Source organism: Prionailurus viverrinus, chromosome F1 (assembly GCF_022837055.1).
Source record: "Prionailurus viverrinus isolate Anna chromosome F1, UM_Priviv_1.0, whole genome shotgun sequence".
Classification (NCBI taxonomy): domain Eukaryota; kingdom Metazoa; phylum Chordata; class Mammalia; order Carnivora; family Felidae; genus Prionailurus; species Prionailurus viverrinus.
Genome location: NC_062577.1, coordinates 19808844 through 19825200, shown reverse-complemented (window position 1 = coordinate 19825200; position 16357 = coordinate 19808844). Strand labels below are relative to the sequence as shown.

Here is a 16357-nt window from a genome sequence, read left to right as displayed (position 1 = left end):
CTTAATATAATTCATATTGGTCTTCGCTATGTACTGGCTTTCTTAAGTAGATCCAATTAGATTTTAAGTAGCATCATTTTGTCTTATCATGCTCCATACACTAAAAATTCATTTTTGCAATTTACTCTTGCTTTCACCACTTGTGTATATGACTATTTTCTTCATTAACAGCTATCAGAACTGTCATTGAATTTGAGATCATAGTAATCTAGGAGAACATGTTCACATTTTTTGAGATAATCATAGATTCATAAGCCTTATACCGAGTAGAGCTCCACACCACCCACATGTCGCCATCACCACCTCATTTTACTATGGTTGTGCATGTTCAGGTCACAGAGACAAAAGAAAAGAGCCATTGGAATGAAGATTTCTGTTTCTTTTCCTCAATGCCCACTTTTCAAGTCTAATCTCTGTTTTTACTTTTTCCAAAACTTAGTATAATTAAAAGAAGACAACTTGATGTAAGACTTTCGTTAAAAATGAACTTACACCATCCAGGACAAAGGGAATTAAAATGATTTTTTAAAGTCGTGTACATTTGTTGCCCAATCATGTAAATTCTCTAAGCCTGAACTACTTGAAGGTCTTTGTGGTATCTGTAACATTGTAGTTGGGGGATCTGGATTCCACAATTGGAGAAGACACACTATAGGACATTTATAACCCCTTACTATTTTAGCTACTATGAGTCTATGAATTACATCTGGTATCTGTGCACATTTGTTGAGGTTCCTGTGAAATACAAGAATTATGTGCTTGCAATTTCTTTATAAGTGACCACCAGGGGGCAAGCTTGCATTCTTGGTTGCTTAACCACCAAGTTCTTTCTCTTCTGTATTGGGTCTAGACAAGAGCTCTGGCTACAATGCAGTTAGAATTACCTAGAGAGCTTCATGAAAGTTCAGATCTCAAGGCACAGAGACTTTGGCTTAACTAGTCTAAGGTAGGGCCTGGAAGTCTGTATTTTTAATGCAGCATTAAATGATTTTAATGTATCTGGTCTGCACATCAGCATTTGGAAACTGCTGGTCAAGTCAACTCACAAATATAAATCAATACATTTTAAAAAATTGTTATATCTTTAAAATAAAAAAATTGTTTTTAAAATATAATTATGAAATATATTTATATTTTACACATTCATTAGCAAAAGGCATCAGAAAAAATAAAGGAAAGATCAGTTTAACTACAAGTAAATTTTTAAACACTTCTTCATGGGAGAAAAAAACAAAATTGAGAAGGTGAAATATATATCAAGAAAGAATATTTGCATTGTGTATTATAGATAACTATGATTAATCTTATACAAGGCTCTTAAAAGTCAGTAAGAAGGGGTGCCTGGCTAACTCAATGGGTAGAGCATGCGACTCTTGATCTCAGGGTCGTGAGTTCAAGCCCCATGTGGGCATAGAGTTGGCTTAAAAAAATAAATAAAAATAGCAGTGCCTGGGTGGCTCAGTCAGTTAAGTGTCCAACTCTTGGTTTTGGCTCAGGTCGTGATCTCACAGTTTCGTGAGTTCGAGCCCCACGCCAGGTTCTACACTGTCAGCATGGAGCCTGCTTGGGATTCTCTCTTCCTCTCTCTCTGCCCCTTCCCTACTTGTGCTGTCTCTGTCTCTCTCAAAAAAAATGATAAACCTTTAAAATTTTTTTAAAAATTAAAAGCATTGTTAAAAAATCAATTAAAAGAAAGCAACACCCCAACAAAAAATACATAAAAGCTATGAACAGCAAATTCACAAAGGAAGAAATAATAATGACAAAATGAATGTGAAAAACTGTCTAACCTCACTAATAAGCAAAGAAATATAACCTAAAACAATGAGGTACCATTTTCCAATTATCATTGTCAGAGATTTAAAAATATGATAACCACTCAGTATCAGAGAGGTATGGGGAAATGAACACCCTTGTACATACTGCAATCAGTGGTTAATTCATGTGATGTTTCTGGAAAGCAGTATGTATCAGTAACCTTTCAAACATTCAGATCTTGGTAGTTATCTCATTCTGGGGGTCTGCCCTAAGAAAATCACAGAAATGGCCAATAATAAATATCCTGGAAGCAAGAGGTAAATATGTAAATGATGGTAAATATGTAAATATGATAAACTCTTAAACAGTCATTAAAATAATTTTAAAGGAATGTTTAACTCATTTATTCAAAATACTTGTTCAGTGCTTTCTGTGTACCACCTACTGTTTTGGGGATTGACAATAAAACAAAGAAGAGTATGCATGGCCTAATAATAATTGAAAAGCAGCATACAATATGATCTAAACCTGGGTTGCCCACACCACAGTGATTATAAGGAAACTTTTATACTGATTGAAAACAGAGATTCCTAGGCTGACTGGGATAGGAGCAAGGATCTATATTTTTAATAACCTCTATTTTATGATCAATAAACTTTGACAATTATTAATCTCTAGAGTGCAAGATCCTTTTTGAAGTGTATACTTTTTTTTTTAATTTTTTTTTTCAGCGTTTATTTATTTTTGGGACAGAGAGAGACAGAGCATGAACGGGGGAGGGGCAGAGAGAGAGGCAGACACAGAATCGGAAACAGGCTCCAGGCTCTGAGCCATCAGCCCAGAGCCCGACGCGGGGCTCGAACTCACGGACCGCGAGATCGTGACCTGGCTGAAGTCAGACGCTTAACCGACTGCGCCACCCAGGCGCCCCATTGAAGTGTATACTTATAGAAGAAAAAACATCAAAATGTTGGCAGTAGTTTGTTTCAAGTGACAAATTTACAGGGAAATCTATACTTCTCAAAGTTTCTGTAATTATTATACATTGCAATAACACAAATATTTTGTATTGCCCCCCACTCTGTCTAAAGGAAATCATAACTAATATAATTCAAAACAGCATACTTTAACTATAACATAAAGAATAAAAAAAAGGAATACTTTGGTAACTCGAAAGGTGTTTTGTTTAAGTTTCTTTATGTCAATAATGTTTGAAAAATATTTGCTAAATTGCTTAAACCAGTGAAGGCAGAGTTACTTTCTAAGGAAAGATTCCCTAACTAGCTTATTTGTTCTTGTTACTATGTTTGTTTTTATCATAATATGCCTGTCTCCCCTTGCTTTGACTGCATGGGAAACAATTGGTCACACATAGGGGACTCTGACCCAGATGCTTTACACTGCAAATGAAAGAGATCTACAAAAGGAGAGGAGTTCTTCATTCGAGTTTCTGGTTGTCACTGGCATAAGTTATTTTTAAGTGGCTTGAAAATAGTGTTCCTGCTTCTAGAACAGGCAGCATAAGTAAAGGCTAGAAGAATAAATAGGACTTTGTCTATGGTTATACCTTATGTACACATTGATTCTGGATCCTTTTGCATGATCACAGAATGGTTTGGCTTCATTTTATTTTGATTAATGTAAATAAATTTAAACAGAAAATCTATTTCCAATGGCTGCTTGCCAATCATCTCTGGACTGTGATTCATTTAGTTCTCAGTTGGGAACAGGAAAAGTCTTCCATTCCTGCTTGTTTTCACCTATTGCATTTGTTGCACAATGTGTTCCATCTTTGGCATATCTTCCCAGGGAAGATTGTACTGGAAAGAAACAAGGTACTGACATTCTAACAAGCCAATTAATTTTCCTTTTCTCTCTGTGGTAGGAGATCGCAGTAATCAGTGCCCATCTGGGTTTGCCTTAGACTCAGTTGGACCCTTTTGTGCTGGTAAGAACAGGAATAATGAATTTTTGTTTTTATAAAAAATATTAGTAATGGAATCTGTTTAATGGACATTTATTGCCATTTTTCTAGATATGTAATTTTCACAACAGTCTTACAAGTGTTCCATTTTATGAGTGAGGAAATCGAGATGGAAAGAAGTTAAGTGGGGGTGCCTAAGACCACTCAGCTATCAGGTGTCAGAGCTAGATTGGAATTTAAGGCAGCTGCAAAGCCCGTACTCTTTCAATCTGACCACAATCAAGTGTGTCAGGGATCGTGATCAAGTACAGAGATGAAGTGAGCACGGGAACAAAACACTGGACTCTTGTCATTTGATGGCCATGGATGTGAAACATAATAATAATCCAACTCTAAGCCATCTAACCCTAGAATTGCTCAGAGGATAAGGGCAGGACTGTGGGCCGAGGACTAATGACTAAGCCAGCCCCATATCATCCAAGTGCCAGTACAAGAGAGCCACAGATAACTAAATAGCTACGTAAACAGCTGGAGGAGCTCAAGTTTGCATACACAGTGCCTTTCTTTCACTGGTAGGCAATTTAATGTAGTATAGTGGTAGATAAGTGGTCTTTAGAAACTATACTGTCCAGGTTCAAATTTCAGCTCTGCCAATAATGACCTGTGTGACCTTGGGCAATTTATTTAACCTCTTTGTTCCTCAATTTTATCCTGCAAAATGAGGATAGTAATAAAAGCATCTGTCTCCTAGGCATGTTGTAAGGAATGCGTTAAGGTAGGTAAAAAAGCATTTAGATCCCAGGATATTTTATCTTAGCTGTCATCCCTGTTGTTTTAGAATTCATCTAAACATCTTCACTATCAAAGATTATTTGGGGACCCAAAATTAATTTATTCCTGCTTCTATTCTGCGGCACCTAGAGCATTTTCTGTTAGGTTTGATTCAACTCACTGTGCTCTGTAAGCAACTATTTTACAAACTACCTTCATGGACTTTACTAACTTCTAGTAAGTAGGGGGTTTACAGACCAATTGGGCCTTTTTGTTCCTTGTTTCAGATGAAGATGAATGTGCAGCCGGGAATCCCTGCTCCCATATCTGCCACAACACCGTGGGAACCTATCATTGCTCCTGCTCAAAAGGCCTCACCATAGCTGCCGACGGAAGGACTTGTCAAGGTATTCACAAAGCTGAGTCTAATAGATACAGCCAAGCAATGGTCACAGAGAGCTCTGACCTAGGAAAAGTGTGGTAGGCCAGTGTTCTTTCCTACTCTTTCCTCCTCCATGTTGGCAATAAACACGGAAGATCTTCTCTCAGGTTGAGAGAGGAACAGACAGAATACTGCTCACACACTGCCTTCATGTGGGGCACTGTACAAGCAGGGAAGCCGGTAGTGACTCCCTTAATCCCCACAACACCTTGTGGAGATACTCATTTTACAATGACGAAACTAAGAAATAAAGAAGTTACATAAGGAATTTAAGTAAATTGCACAATCCTAGTAGCACGTTAAGAACATTGAAAAAAATAACTTTGTTTTTCAGTATTGTTGACACACAATGTTACATTATCTACAGGTATATAACTTAGCGATTTGACAAATTTATACACTGTGCTATGTTCACCACAAGTATAGCTAGCATCTGTCCCAGTGCATCACTATTACAATATCATCAATTGTGTTTCTCATGCTGTGCCTTTTAGTCCCATGACTTATCCTGTAACTGAAAGCCTGTATCTCCCACTCCCCTTCACCCATTTTGCCCACCCCCTCACCCCAGAAAATACTTTTCTATCAGACTCTAAATATACGTCAAAGTTAGAATTGTATAAGAAGCTTATTTATAAATAAAATTTTAAATGATGAAGAGAGAAAAGGATTACTCCCTTTATGTCCAAGGAGACGCCCTTCTAAATGCCAAAGAGACAGAGAGAAAGGGTGTAGGATGGGATAAAAATAACGTTTATGGAAATGTCCGGTGTGGATTGAGCACCTATATACATTATTTCCTTTAATTTTCAAAGCAACACTGAGAGACAGATATTATCCTCATTTTACAAATGAGAAAACTGAAATATCAGAAAGGAGAAGTAATGTTTTTAAAGCCACCTAATTTGTCAGTGGTCTAGTGGATGGGTTAGTCTGCAAAGATATCACACTAAACTCCTATGAACTCATCATCAATTTAATCCACCTGAAAGGACTCAACCAAATTATTCAGCATTCTTGCTCTGGTACATTTTCAAGTATCATTTATGGCTTTTCTTAACCCCATTTTATATAGGTTTTTGGGTTGGTTTTCTTCAACTCATCTTAGTTGAATGACTCACTTCATTGCAGATATCGATGAGTGTGCTTTAGGTGGACATGCCTGCCATGCTGGTCAGGACTGTGACAATACCATTGGATCCTATCGCTGTGTGGTCCGTTGTGGAATTGGCTTTCGAAGAACTTCTGATGGGCTGAGTTGTCAAGGTATAAAAATGGAATCCCTTGCTTTATCTTCATTATACTAAGAATTAAGACGCTCTGCCTTTTGAATCATTTAAAGGATACTCTGCTTTATAGATTGTGCTTCTTGATAAGATTTTAGATGTAATATTCCATGGCTATTTTAAATATTTGTAGCACAATAGTTTTGAATAATAACATTTGCCTATTATATTTGAGAGAAGAGATTATATAGCATGATCTAAGAGGCTCTATTTCTAAGACCCCACCACATAAGACTATCAGATATTTATTGCAGGATGTTTTTAATAGACTTTATTTTTTACAGAAGTTTTAGATTTACAGAAAAATGGAGTGGAAGGTAGATTTCGCATATACTCCCCACCCCAACTCATGCATAGCACCCCCCACTATCAACATCCTGCCCTAGAGTAGCACAATTTTTACCAAGGATGAACCCACATCAACACATCATTATGACCCAAAGTTCTTTATTTACATTAGGATTCACTCTTGGTGTTGTATACTCTATGGATTTTGACAAATAATAACATGTATCCTGTATCATAGTATCATAAGGAATAGTTTGTCTCCCCTAAAAATCCTCAATGCTTTGCCTATTCATCCCTCACTTCCCCCCAAGCCTCTGGCAAGCCACTGATCTTTTTATTATCTCCACAGTATTATGTTTTCCAGAATATCATATGGTTGGAATCACATAGCATATAGCCTTTCCAAATTAACTTTTTTCACTTAATAATATGCATTTTAGTTTTCTTTATGTCTTTTCATGAGTTGATAGTTCTTATCTTTTTAGTGTTGAATAATATTCCATTTTATTAATGCACTATAGTTTATTTATCTATTCAGCTACTGAAGGACATCCTGGTGCTTCCAAGGTTTAACAATTATGAATAAAGCTGCTGTCAGGGTCTTTTCATAGAGACAGAAATAGTGGATACAAAACTGAATGCCTAACAATACTACAAAAGTGATTGAATTATGGTATGTCCATACCAGGAACCATTGTACGGCCATTATAGAGTGGAATGCAGTTCAACTATTAGGCTTAGAGGAATTTTCATGAGGTATTGTCGAGTGAAAACACCAAGATGTAGAAAACTACACATAACTTGTGTAGAAACAAAGCAATAACCAAAGATAAAGGAAATGGATTTATATTTTTAGATAGAGATATGCATTTGTACGTACAAGAGACATGTTATTATTTATACTAGATTGTTAATGCAGGTTGACTTTGGTAGGCAAGGAAGGTAAAAAAGGATAAAGGAAGCCAAGCAGAAAAAAGAAGAAAAAAACTACACTAAGAAAGCATTTTTAAAGTATATGATCACTTTGTGCGTTTATAGTAACATGCAGATTTTGAAAGATTAAAAGAGCTCATACACCTGAAACTAATATTACACAATATGTTAAGTAACTAAAACTTCAAAACTTTAAGAAGAAAAGAAATTTCAAAATAAAAAATATAAATAAAAGAGTTCAAATGGAAGACAAGTACAAAATAAAACATAGGCAATCTTGAGTTTGGGAATGTAAGGTGGGGATATGAAAAGCCTAAGTATGGTGATTGTTCCTTTGAAGGGTTTGGGATAGAACAACAGAGAAGTAGAAAGAAATTGAGATGCGGACAGACCTGAGAGAGGGATTATGGTAGGAGAGACTGGGTTATGTCCATAGGGGTATGGGAAAGATGACAGTAAGGAGGAAGAACTTTAAAAATGCACACAAGCAGGGAATGATGAATGGACCACAATCCTCATCTTGGTGAGGACAGAGGAGATGGCCTCAGAGCTTGAACACTCAAGCAGAGAAACTTTTCTTACATGGGAGAAGAGGTCTCTTTTCCTCTGGGACTAGAAGGAAGGAGGGGGAGAAGGTACATAAAACAGGCAAATGCACACAAATTTGGGGGATTTGTGCCTGCACATTTTTTTTTATACTACTATGCCCCAGATGGCATTTGGGAAGATTAATTTGGTGATGACTGTGGACACTGACAAATGCCAAAGTTGCTGCTTTTAGTGGTAAAGACGTGCATCAGGCTGACAGCAGCAAAACTGGGGAAGGAAACTGAATTGCAAAAGATACTGCAGAAGACTTTGACTCCCCCCCCCACCGACATCTTCAGTGTTCTAGTCTGTCAGCAACATTCTTAGAAACAGAAATGGGAGCCATCTGGTAAAATAAAGTAAGGAAGTGTTGCATCCACATAGTTTGGAGTCACTAGCAAATGTCTACCTTTGAGGAGTATTGAGAGATATGTTCTCCAGCAGTTAATCTCGTCAATTATCTAGCAGATCATATGAGAGCAATTGTATTAGATTTGAGAGCAATTATATTGGATTCGTTTCAGGGAAGATCTTAAACATGATAATGATATCATTAAAATGTTTAACATTTGAAATAAATTAACCCAAGTTTCCTAATAGCATATAATGAAAGTTTTGTTTTATTTAACAGATATTAATGAATGTCAAGAATCCAGCCCCTGTCACCACCGCTGTTTCAATGCCATTGGAAGTTTTCACTGTGGATGTGAACCTGGGTATCAGCTCAAAGGCAGAAAGTGTATAGGTAAGAAAACGGCTTTAAATTCAAAGCAATGACATCTCTGTAATTTCTAAAGATATTTGATCTAATCCCTTTGCTGTGTCCTGGGCTGAATTCATACGTAAGATACCTCCATCCATCAGGTACGCAACGCATGCATAAACAAAATGAAAGCAAATGCTATTTTTTACAGGTTTCATTTTCTAGCTACATAACCATTTTTTAACAGTTCCCTATTGTGTTTACTAATTTTTTTCACAGAAGCATAATATTTATGGTTACATACATAAAGATATTTATTTGTTTTTCTAAAAGGAGGAACTCGTTGGTATGACTACTAGCTATGTGAATTAATTTTTTTAATCATTCTGTTTTAAAATAGTGTGATTTACCTTCATGGATTTAAACACTTTAATCTTACACAGTGATTATGTAATCAACATCTTTCGCCTTAAAATCCAAAGGTATGATTTCTGTGGAAAAGAAATTTCTCAATCTTCATTACCTTTGTTCTTTTATCAAGATGTGAATGAATGCAGACAAAATGTATGCAGACCAGATCAACACTGCAAGAACACCCGTGGGGGCTATAAGTGCATTGATCTTTGTCCAAACGGAATGACCAAGGCAGAAAATGGAACCTGCATTGGTGAGTGTATGGCTGTTTCGATGACTGAGATATGTTTGCCACTGACCAGCCAAATAAGGCATCCATTTTTTAACTAATGCTTAAGTAGGGGTGCCTCAGTGGCTCAGCTGGTTAAGCGTCTGACTCTTGGTTTAGGCTCAGGCCATGATATGTCATGATCTCATGATTCGTGAGTTCAAGCCCCGCTTCAGGTTCTTTGCTGACAGCGTGGAGCCTGCTTGGGATCCTCTCTGTCCCTCTCTTTCTGCCCCTCCCTTGCTCATGCTCACTTTTTCTCACAGATTTTTTTACTCTCAACTTCTAGTATGGTTGAGCTCTGGGGTCCCAGGCTCATAACTATACCAAGAAACGGAAGCTCCTCATGGAGACTCATTACCATTTTGAGCTCCCATCAATTACACATTTGGCTTACACAGTTTAATAGCCACATAAATTCATATTATCTCACATGTCTACTATGAAATTTAGTATATATGTTTAGAATTTCACAGGTGGTTAAGAAAAGCTTATACAGATTTGTTAAAAGTTCAAAACGTTTTATCTTAGGACTGAATATTCTTCAGTGTCAAGTCGATGACAATAAAATAAATTATGTTCTCTGTTCTTTCTGCCTTAATTTGTAGAACTATAAGCGGCATCACTTACAAAATGAAACACTGGGTTCCTGCTCTCATGTCCTTACAGTCTACTTAATTAGAGTGACCAATTCCACTTCCCTCACCAAAAGAAAAAAAAAATACTACAAGAGGGAATGAAATGCCATAAAAGAGGTACAAATAAAATTGTAGAAGAATAGTTGGAAGAGTGATCATATCTGATATGAGATGTCATGGAAATGATCACATTTAAAGAGAGCCTTGAATGGAATGGTAATAGGTGGAGGTTGTGCAAAAAGGAAAGACAGTCCCTTATGAGGGAGCGAGAGCTGGACTTAAAGTAAACAGTTTAAAAATCATCCTTCCTTCCTATCTGACTTTGCACAAGTCTTAAGATTGCAAAGAAATTTGAGTGTAAGTTTCTCATTTTAAAAGTGAGACTTTAAAAAAATGTTCATGGCTCAGTCAGTTAAGCATCTGACTCTTGGTTTCAGCTCAGGTCATGATCTCACAGTTTCATGGGTTTGGGCCCCATGTCAGGCTCTGCACTCACAGTGCAGAGCCTGCTTGGGATTCTCTCTCTTCCCCTCTCTCTCTCAAAATAAATAAATAAAACTTTAAAAAAATAAAAGTTCAAGGGCACCTGGTCGGCTTAGTCGATTAAGCGTCCAACTCTTGATTTCAACTCAGGTCATGATCTAATAGTCCTGAGGTGGAGCCCCCATGTGGGGCTCCACACTGGGCATGGAGCCTGCTTAAGATTCTCTCTCCCTTGCCTTTTGCCCCTCCCCCACACGCTCTCTCTCTCGAAAAAAAAAAAAAAGACTTTAAAAGAATTGTTAAGGGGCACCCAGATATCTCAGTCAGTTAAGCATCTGACTTTGGCTCCAGGTCATTATCTCATGGTTTGTGAGGTCAAACCCCACATCTGGTTCTCTACTGTCAGTGCAGAACCCTCTTCGGATACCCTGTCCCTCTCTCTCTCTCTCTGCCCCTCACCCGCTCGCACTTGATCTCTCTCTCTCTCTCTCAAAAATAAATAAACATTTAAAAATAAAATAGGGGCGCCTGGGTGGCGCAGTCGGTTAAGCGTCCGACTTCAGCCAGGTCACGATCTCGCGGTCCGTGAGTTCGAGCCCCGCGTCGGGCTCTGGGCTGATGGCTCGGAGCCTGCAGCCTGTTTCCGATTCTGTGTCTCCCTCTCTCTCTGCCCCTCCCCCATTCATGCTCTGTCTCTCTCTGTCCCAAAAATAAATAAAAAAAAAAAAACGTTGAAAAAAAAATAAATAAAAATAAAAATAAATAAAAAGAATTGTTAAAAAAAAGTTTTCACTCTGAAATATTTATTTAAAAAGTTACAATATATCCTGATTTTTCTCAAAATAACATAACAGTGAGAGGAGGGTATAGATATAAATGAAGGAATACTGACCACTTGTTACTTGTTGAGGTACATGGGGGCTTAGTATACTTAAAAAAAAAACTGGGGGTGGGGTTGGGCTATCAGATTTCAAAGACTTTCCAGCAGTATGGATATAGGTAAATATTTTTTAACTCCTAAGAATAGTAGCCAACTCAGAGCATCATGTGCAGTTATGTGTGATTTAAAGTATTTTTAAGAGTATTGACTCTTGGGGTGCCTGGGTGGCTCAGTCGGTTATGTGTCCAACTTCAGCTCAGGTCATGATCTCACAGTTTGTGGGTTCGAGCCCCACATCAGGCTCTGTGCTGACAACTCAGAGCCTGGAGCCTGATTTGGATTCTGTGTCTCCCTCTCTCTCTGCCCCTCCCCAACTCACACTCTGTCTCTCTCTCAAAAATAAATAAACATTAAAAAAATTAATAAAAAAAGATTATTGACTCTAATTATGTATAAGAGTAATCTGAGATGAGCTGAGCCAAAAGATCAGAAGATTATTTAAGAACCTACAGCAAAGGGCTGCCTAGGTCAATAAGCATCTGGCTCTTGATTTCAGCTCAGGTCATGATCTCATGGTTTCGTGGGTTTGAGCCCCTTGTCAGACTCTGCACTGGCAGTGCGGAGCCTGCTTGGGATTCTCGGTCTCCCCCTATCTCTGCCCCTCCCTGACTCACACTGTCTCTGTCTCTCTCAAAATAAATTAATACTTAAAAAAAAACAAAGCTACAGCAAAAATATAGCTAAGTGGAAATGGAAATGGAGATTTAAGGGGTTGATTGAAGGAAGTAGAATTACCCAATCTTGGAAACTGAGGGAGTTAGTTATAGATTAGTCTGGTTGACTAAGGAAAGAAGAATGCTGTTATAAAGAAGAAAGGAATGATAAGACACTGAGGACGTGTGGAGTTTGAAGTACTGGTAAAGGATGGACATGGAGAGGACCAGCCAGCAGCTAGAAACGTGGGGCTGTAGATAAGAAACAACATAGTACTATTGCTGTAAGTCTACATCCATGAGCTTACTAGAGTCACTAGTATAAATAAGACAGTCAGAGGTGGAGAACATAGAGAGAAAAGGGATAAAAAGCTGAAAGTAAAATTCTTGCCATAGTAGGGAGCAAGAGAAGGAAAAGGAACAACAAGGGGCAGAGTAGAAGAACTTGAATCCCGGTCTCAGCTACATGGTGAGAAATGCAACCTTTGATAGTTCTAAAGAATGTTCATTTCAAATATAATGATGTTGGGTTTTGAAAGAGAATATGTTATTACTTTTTATTGTCTTGTGTCTGTAGATATTGATGAATGTAAAGATGGGACCCATCAGTGCAGATATAACCAGATATGTGAGAATACAAGAGGCAGCTATCGCTGTGTGTGTCCCAGAGGTTTCCGGTCTCAAGGAGTTGGGAGACCCTGTATGGGTAAGTTAACAGGAACTCTTACTGAGTAATAAAGCTACTAACAGAATCACTTAGCCTTACCAACTGGATCAGGATCACTCTCTACCCTCAAAGCTTTCTTGGGACAATTAGAAAATTTGTAAGTTGGTTTAAGTAATTAATAACATTTTTAATTACTTCTTAAAGATTCCATATTGAATGCAATTTACACTGACATTTAAAGTGATAATAATAGCCATTTACAGAGTGCTTGCTATATGCTACACATATCAGAGTGAGGTTCCTTTGTAGTTACTGCGGCAACTTCACCATGAAGATTGTCTCATTGGTTATCTCTCCATATACATTTTTTGCACAGATACGTTCTATTTGAATATGAAGCGTACTTGAATGCAATATGAAGGTTTAGGCATGAGGAATTAAGATGTGAATATGCAATTTAAGTGAGTTGATAACTATTACTTTACCGGATACTTAGTGCCTACCATGTGCCCCTATGCTAAGAATCTCACTCAGTTCTCCCAGTGGCCTGTTTGTTTCCGTCTTAGTTATGATTGAATATAAATAAGGCAGGTAACAGACAATAGAAGATACCTGTAAGAAGGTAACCATATGATTCTTTTTAATTAATGCACTTATAATCAAGAAACTGACCTATGAAATTATGGTCCTCTTGGAATGTTTAAGTGCAAAAAAATTGTGTGGGCTTTAACTACTGGCTTCCGGTGTGCCATACTACACTTTTAAAATTGGTTGCCTTGGTTGTCTACGTAACAATTATTTATAGCAAATTCTCCCATAAAGACTTTGTCCTGTCTTTATGCAGTCACTAGCATAGTACTTTGCACAGAGCAAATGTTGAAAGTAATACAGTTACTAGAAACGTTTTTAAAATAAATGCTTGTTAATAGCAGAAGTACATAACATATCATTTTAGTCTTCTGTTTAGATATTGTAATTTAACATCTTGGATAGTCATAACAGTGACCTAGCAGAATGAAATATGTTTATTTGTTCATTAATTTGATCTGAAGTTGAATGTCAGGCATTGGACTGGGGAATAAACCAATGAAGAAGGTAGGGCCATTCCCTTAAAGAGTTTAAAAATGGTAATTTTAACTTTTGCCTACTAAAATAATTTTTAAAGTAAAATATACTACTTTTATTCTGCTTATTCGTGTTACTTTCTTTCATGCCACTGTGGTAATGAATTAAAGAAGTTGGTTTTGTTCTCTGGTTTTCATTTGTTTTTCCAATTTACAAGAAAAGTTGGGAGGGTTTACTATGTGTTGACCCAAGAATAGGAAGAAAAATAACTTTTTAAAATTTTTTTATGGACTTTGTGAATTTATATCTTATTAAGAAATAATTCTGTCTTAATCTCCTTTTTAAATTTTTATTTAAAAAATGTGCTTGGCTTGATTATTAAATAATAATTATTGATTCAAAAGAAACAAAAGAAAAATGTTAGTAGTTATATCAATATTACCACATCTGAAACTTGTAATTGTATGAAAGATTAAAGAATGTTACAACAAAATGCAAACTAGAAATGTGATTGAGTCCTTTCCTCCACCAACAGAATTAAGATCTGTGTTAACTTTGAACTCTAGTTTTTCTGGAAACACCACATTTTCCCATATGATCCTTTAGGTTTCTACTGTATATGTGAAGCAATCTTTAGGAAGAACCTTAGAACCTTTCTGTATATTCCTAAATAAATGATTAACGCTTTCTCTAAAGTTCTCAACAATTGAGAAATTACTATATTTGTAGCTTTGGAGGGTAACGTAATGTCTTCAGTTTGTTTCAGAGACTGATTCTTTATTCCTGTGTTGTGTATGTATATGTGTTTTTTTTTTCTCTTTTTTATGTATCATGGCACACGAGCAGACATTAATGAATGTGAACAAGTGCCTAAGCCTTGTGCATATCAGTGCTCCAACACCCCCGGCAGCTTCAAGTGTATCTGTCCACCAGGTCAACATTTATTAGGGGACGGGAAATCTTGCGCCGGATTGGAGAGGCTGCCTAACTATGGCACCCAATACAATAGCTATAACCTTGCACGGTTCTCCCCTGTGAGAAACAACTATCAACCTCAACAGCATTACAGACAGTACTCACATCTCTACAGCTCCTACTCGGAGTATAGAAACAGCAGAACATCTCTCTCCAGGACTAGAAGGACTATTAGGAAAACTTGTCCTGAAGGCTCTGAGGCGAGCCGTGACACATGTGTAGGTAAATGTCAGCCATATTGCATTTCCTTTCTGTGGGCTCACGTATGGACCAGAGTCTAAGCATATGCACAGCACCTGTGGTATTTTGGGTGCAGTGAACTACATCTGATCTCAAATCTGGGATGACTCAAAGTTCCAACTATTACAACTATTACAAACTTTATTCAAGTAAATGATGCATTTACATGTGTGCATTCTGATAATTGTTTTATATTGGCAGTTTCTCTCTTTTGATCAACTCCTGAAAGTGTTGCTAAATTTAATGCTGTGTAGAAATAAATTTCAGTGGCACCTAGAATATATTTTTTAAAAGAGAATATGCATATTGCCACATAATATAATACCATCAGTTTATGGCTATATCTGGTTGATGCCAAAGCAGTGGGTTAAAAGTGAAACTTTCAGCTACTCAGTCAACTGCTCGTTCTATGTGACAACCAACACTGTGTTGACTGTTGTCCCACACCCACCTCCATCCACCCCCGTGGAATTTCTCAGCTTGATTATTTTGTATATATGGAAGTCACTGAAAAGATAATGTGAGCCAGGACAAAACTACGTTGCTTTCATTGCTCTAAAATATGTGCTTTCAATATCTTTATCTAAACTCACAAGTCTACAGTTTAATTTGTTTGCAAAAGTAAAGTGTAATTTCCAACTCAAGAATTGAGACTTTGTTTTCAGTTAATTTGCAAACATTACCATCTGTCATTCATTTAATTCAATTATCTGTGAGTGTCCACAGTTTGCATGCCATTGAACTATGTGCCAAGAGAAATTAGCAAACACAAATTAGCCCCACTATTTGTTAGATGACAAAAGAAAGCTAGGAAGAAAGGGAGGAGGGCGGTAAAAAAGAAATTTTGTTTCAATTTAAAAACCCCACAGGCCAACTTCATTTTCTTGCACTTTTCTTAAGTATTCTACACTTCACTTATTCTCTCCTAAATATACTTTCTGTTACACATTTCTTAAAACATTAAAAAATTGACTTCAATTTTTGCCATTTCTTTTTCTACTCTCCAAGCTCTGTTCCTACATCACTGAGGAACTTCTCAGATGAGCACTTCTCAGATGTGCTTTCTCAGTCACTCTTCTGTGGACCCACCTGGACCCTATGACCCTCTTGGATACTTAAACTTTAAACTTTTCTCTTTAAGTCCGGTTTTCTCCAGAACTTTTGTCTAGATGTCCTGATGTATCTGAAAGTTAATATGCACATGGAATCTTCTCCCTGTGATCAGTGTCCTAGAAAAAAGTAAAACTAAGGGCAGTGCTAGTGTCTTTTATTCCTTGAACTTCAAACATTAATGCATTCATTACCAGTTCTCAACATTTAG

General features: G+C 37.1%; 1 protein-coding gene across 1 annotated transcript in view; it reads left to right on the top strand.

The window, feature by feature from the left end:
* Nucleotides 1-16357, top strand: part of HMCN1 (hemicentin 1) — a 474606-nt gene that overhangs the window by 445633 nt on the left and 12616 nt on the right. The window contains exons 98-104 of the mRNA XM_047840704.1: nt 3644-3706; nt 4741-4860; nt 6027-6161; nt 8622-8735; nt 9235-9360; nt 12667-12795; nt 14668-15018. Of these exons, the coding sequence (XP_047696660.1) occupies nt 3644-3706; nt 4741-4860; nt 6027-6161; nt 8622-8735; nt 9235-9360; nt 12667-12795; nt 14668-15018 (1038 nt within the window). The remainder of the gene's footprint in view (nt 1-3643; nt 3707-4740; nt 4861-6026; nt 6162-8621; nt 8736-9234; nt 9361-12666; nt 12796-14667; nt 15019-16357) is intronic.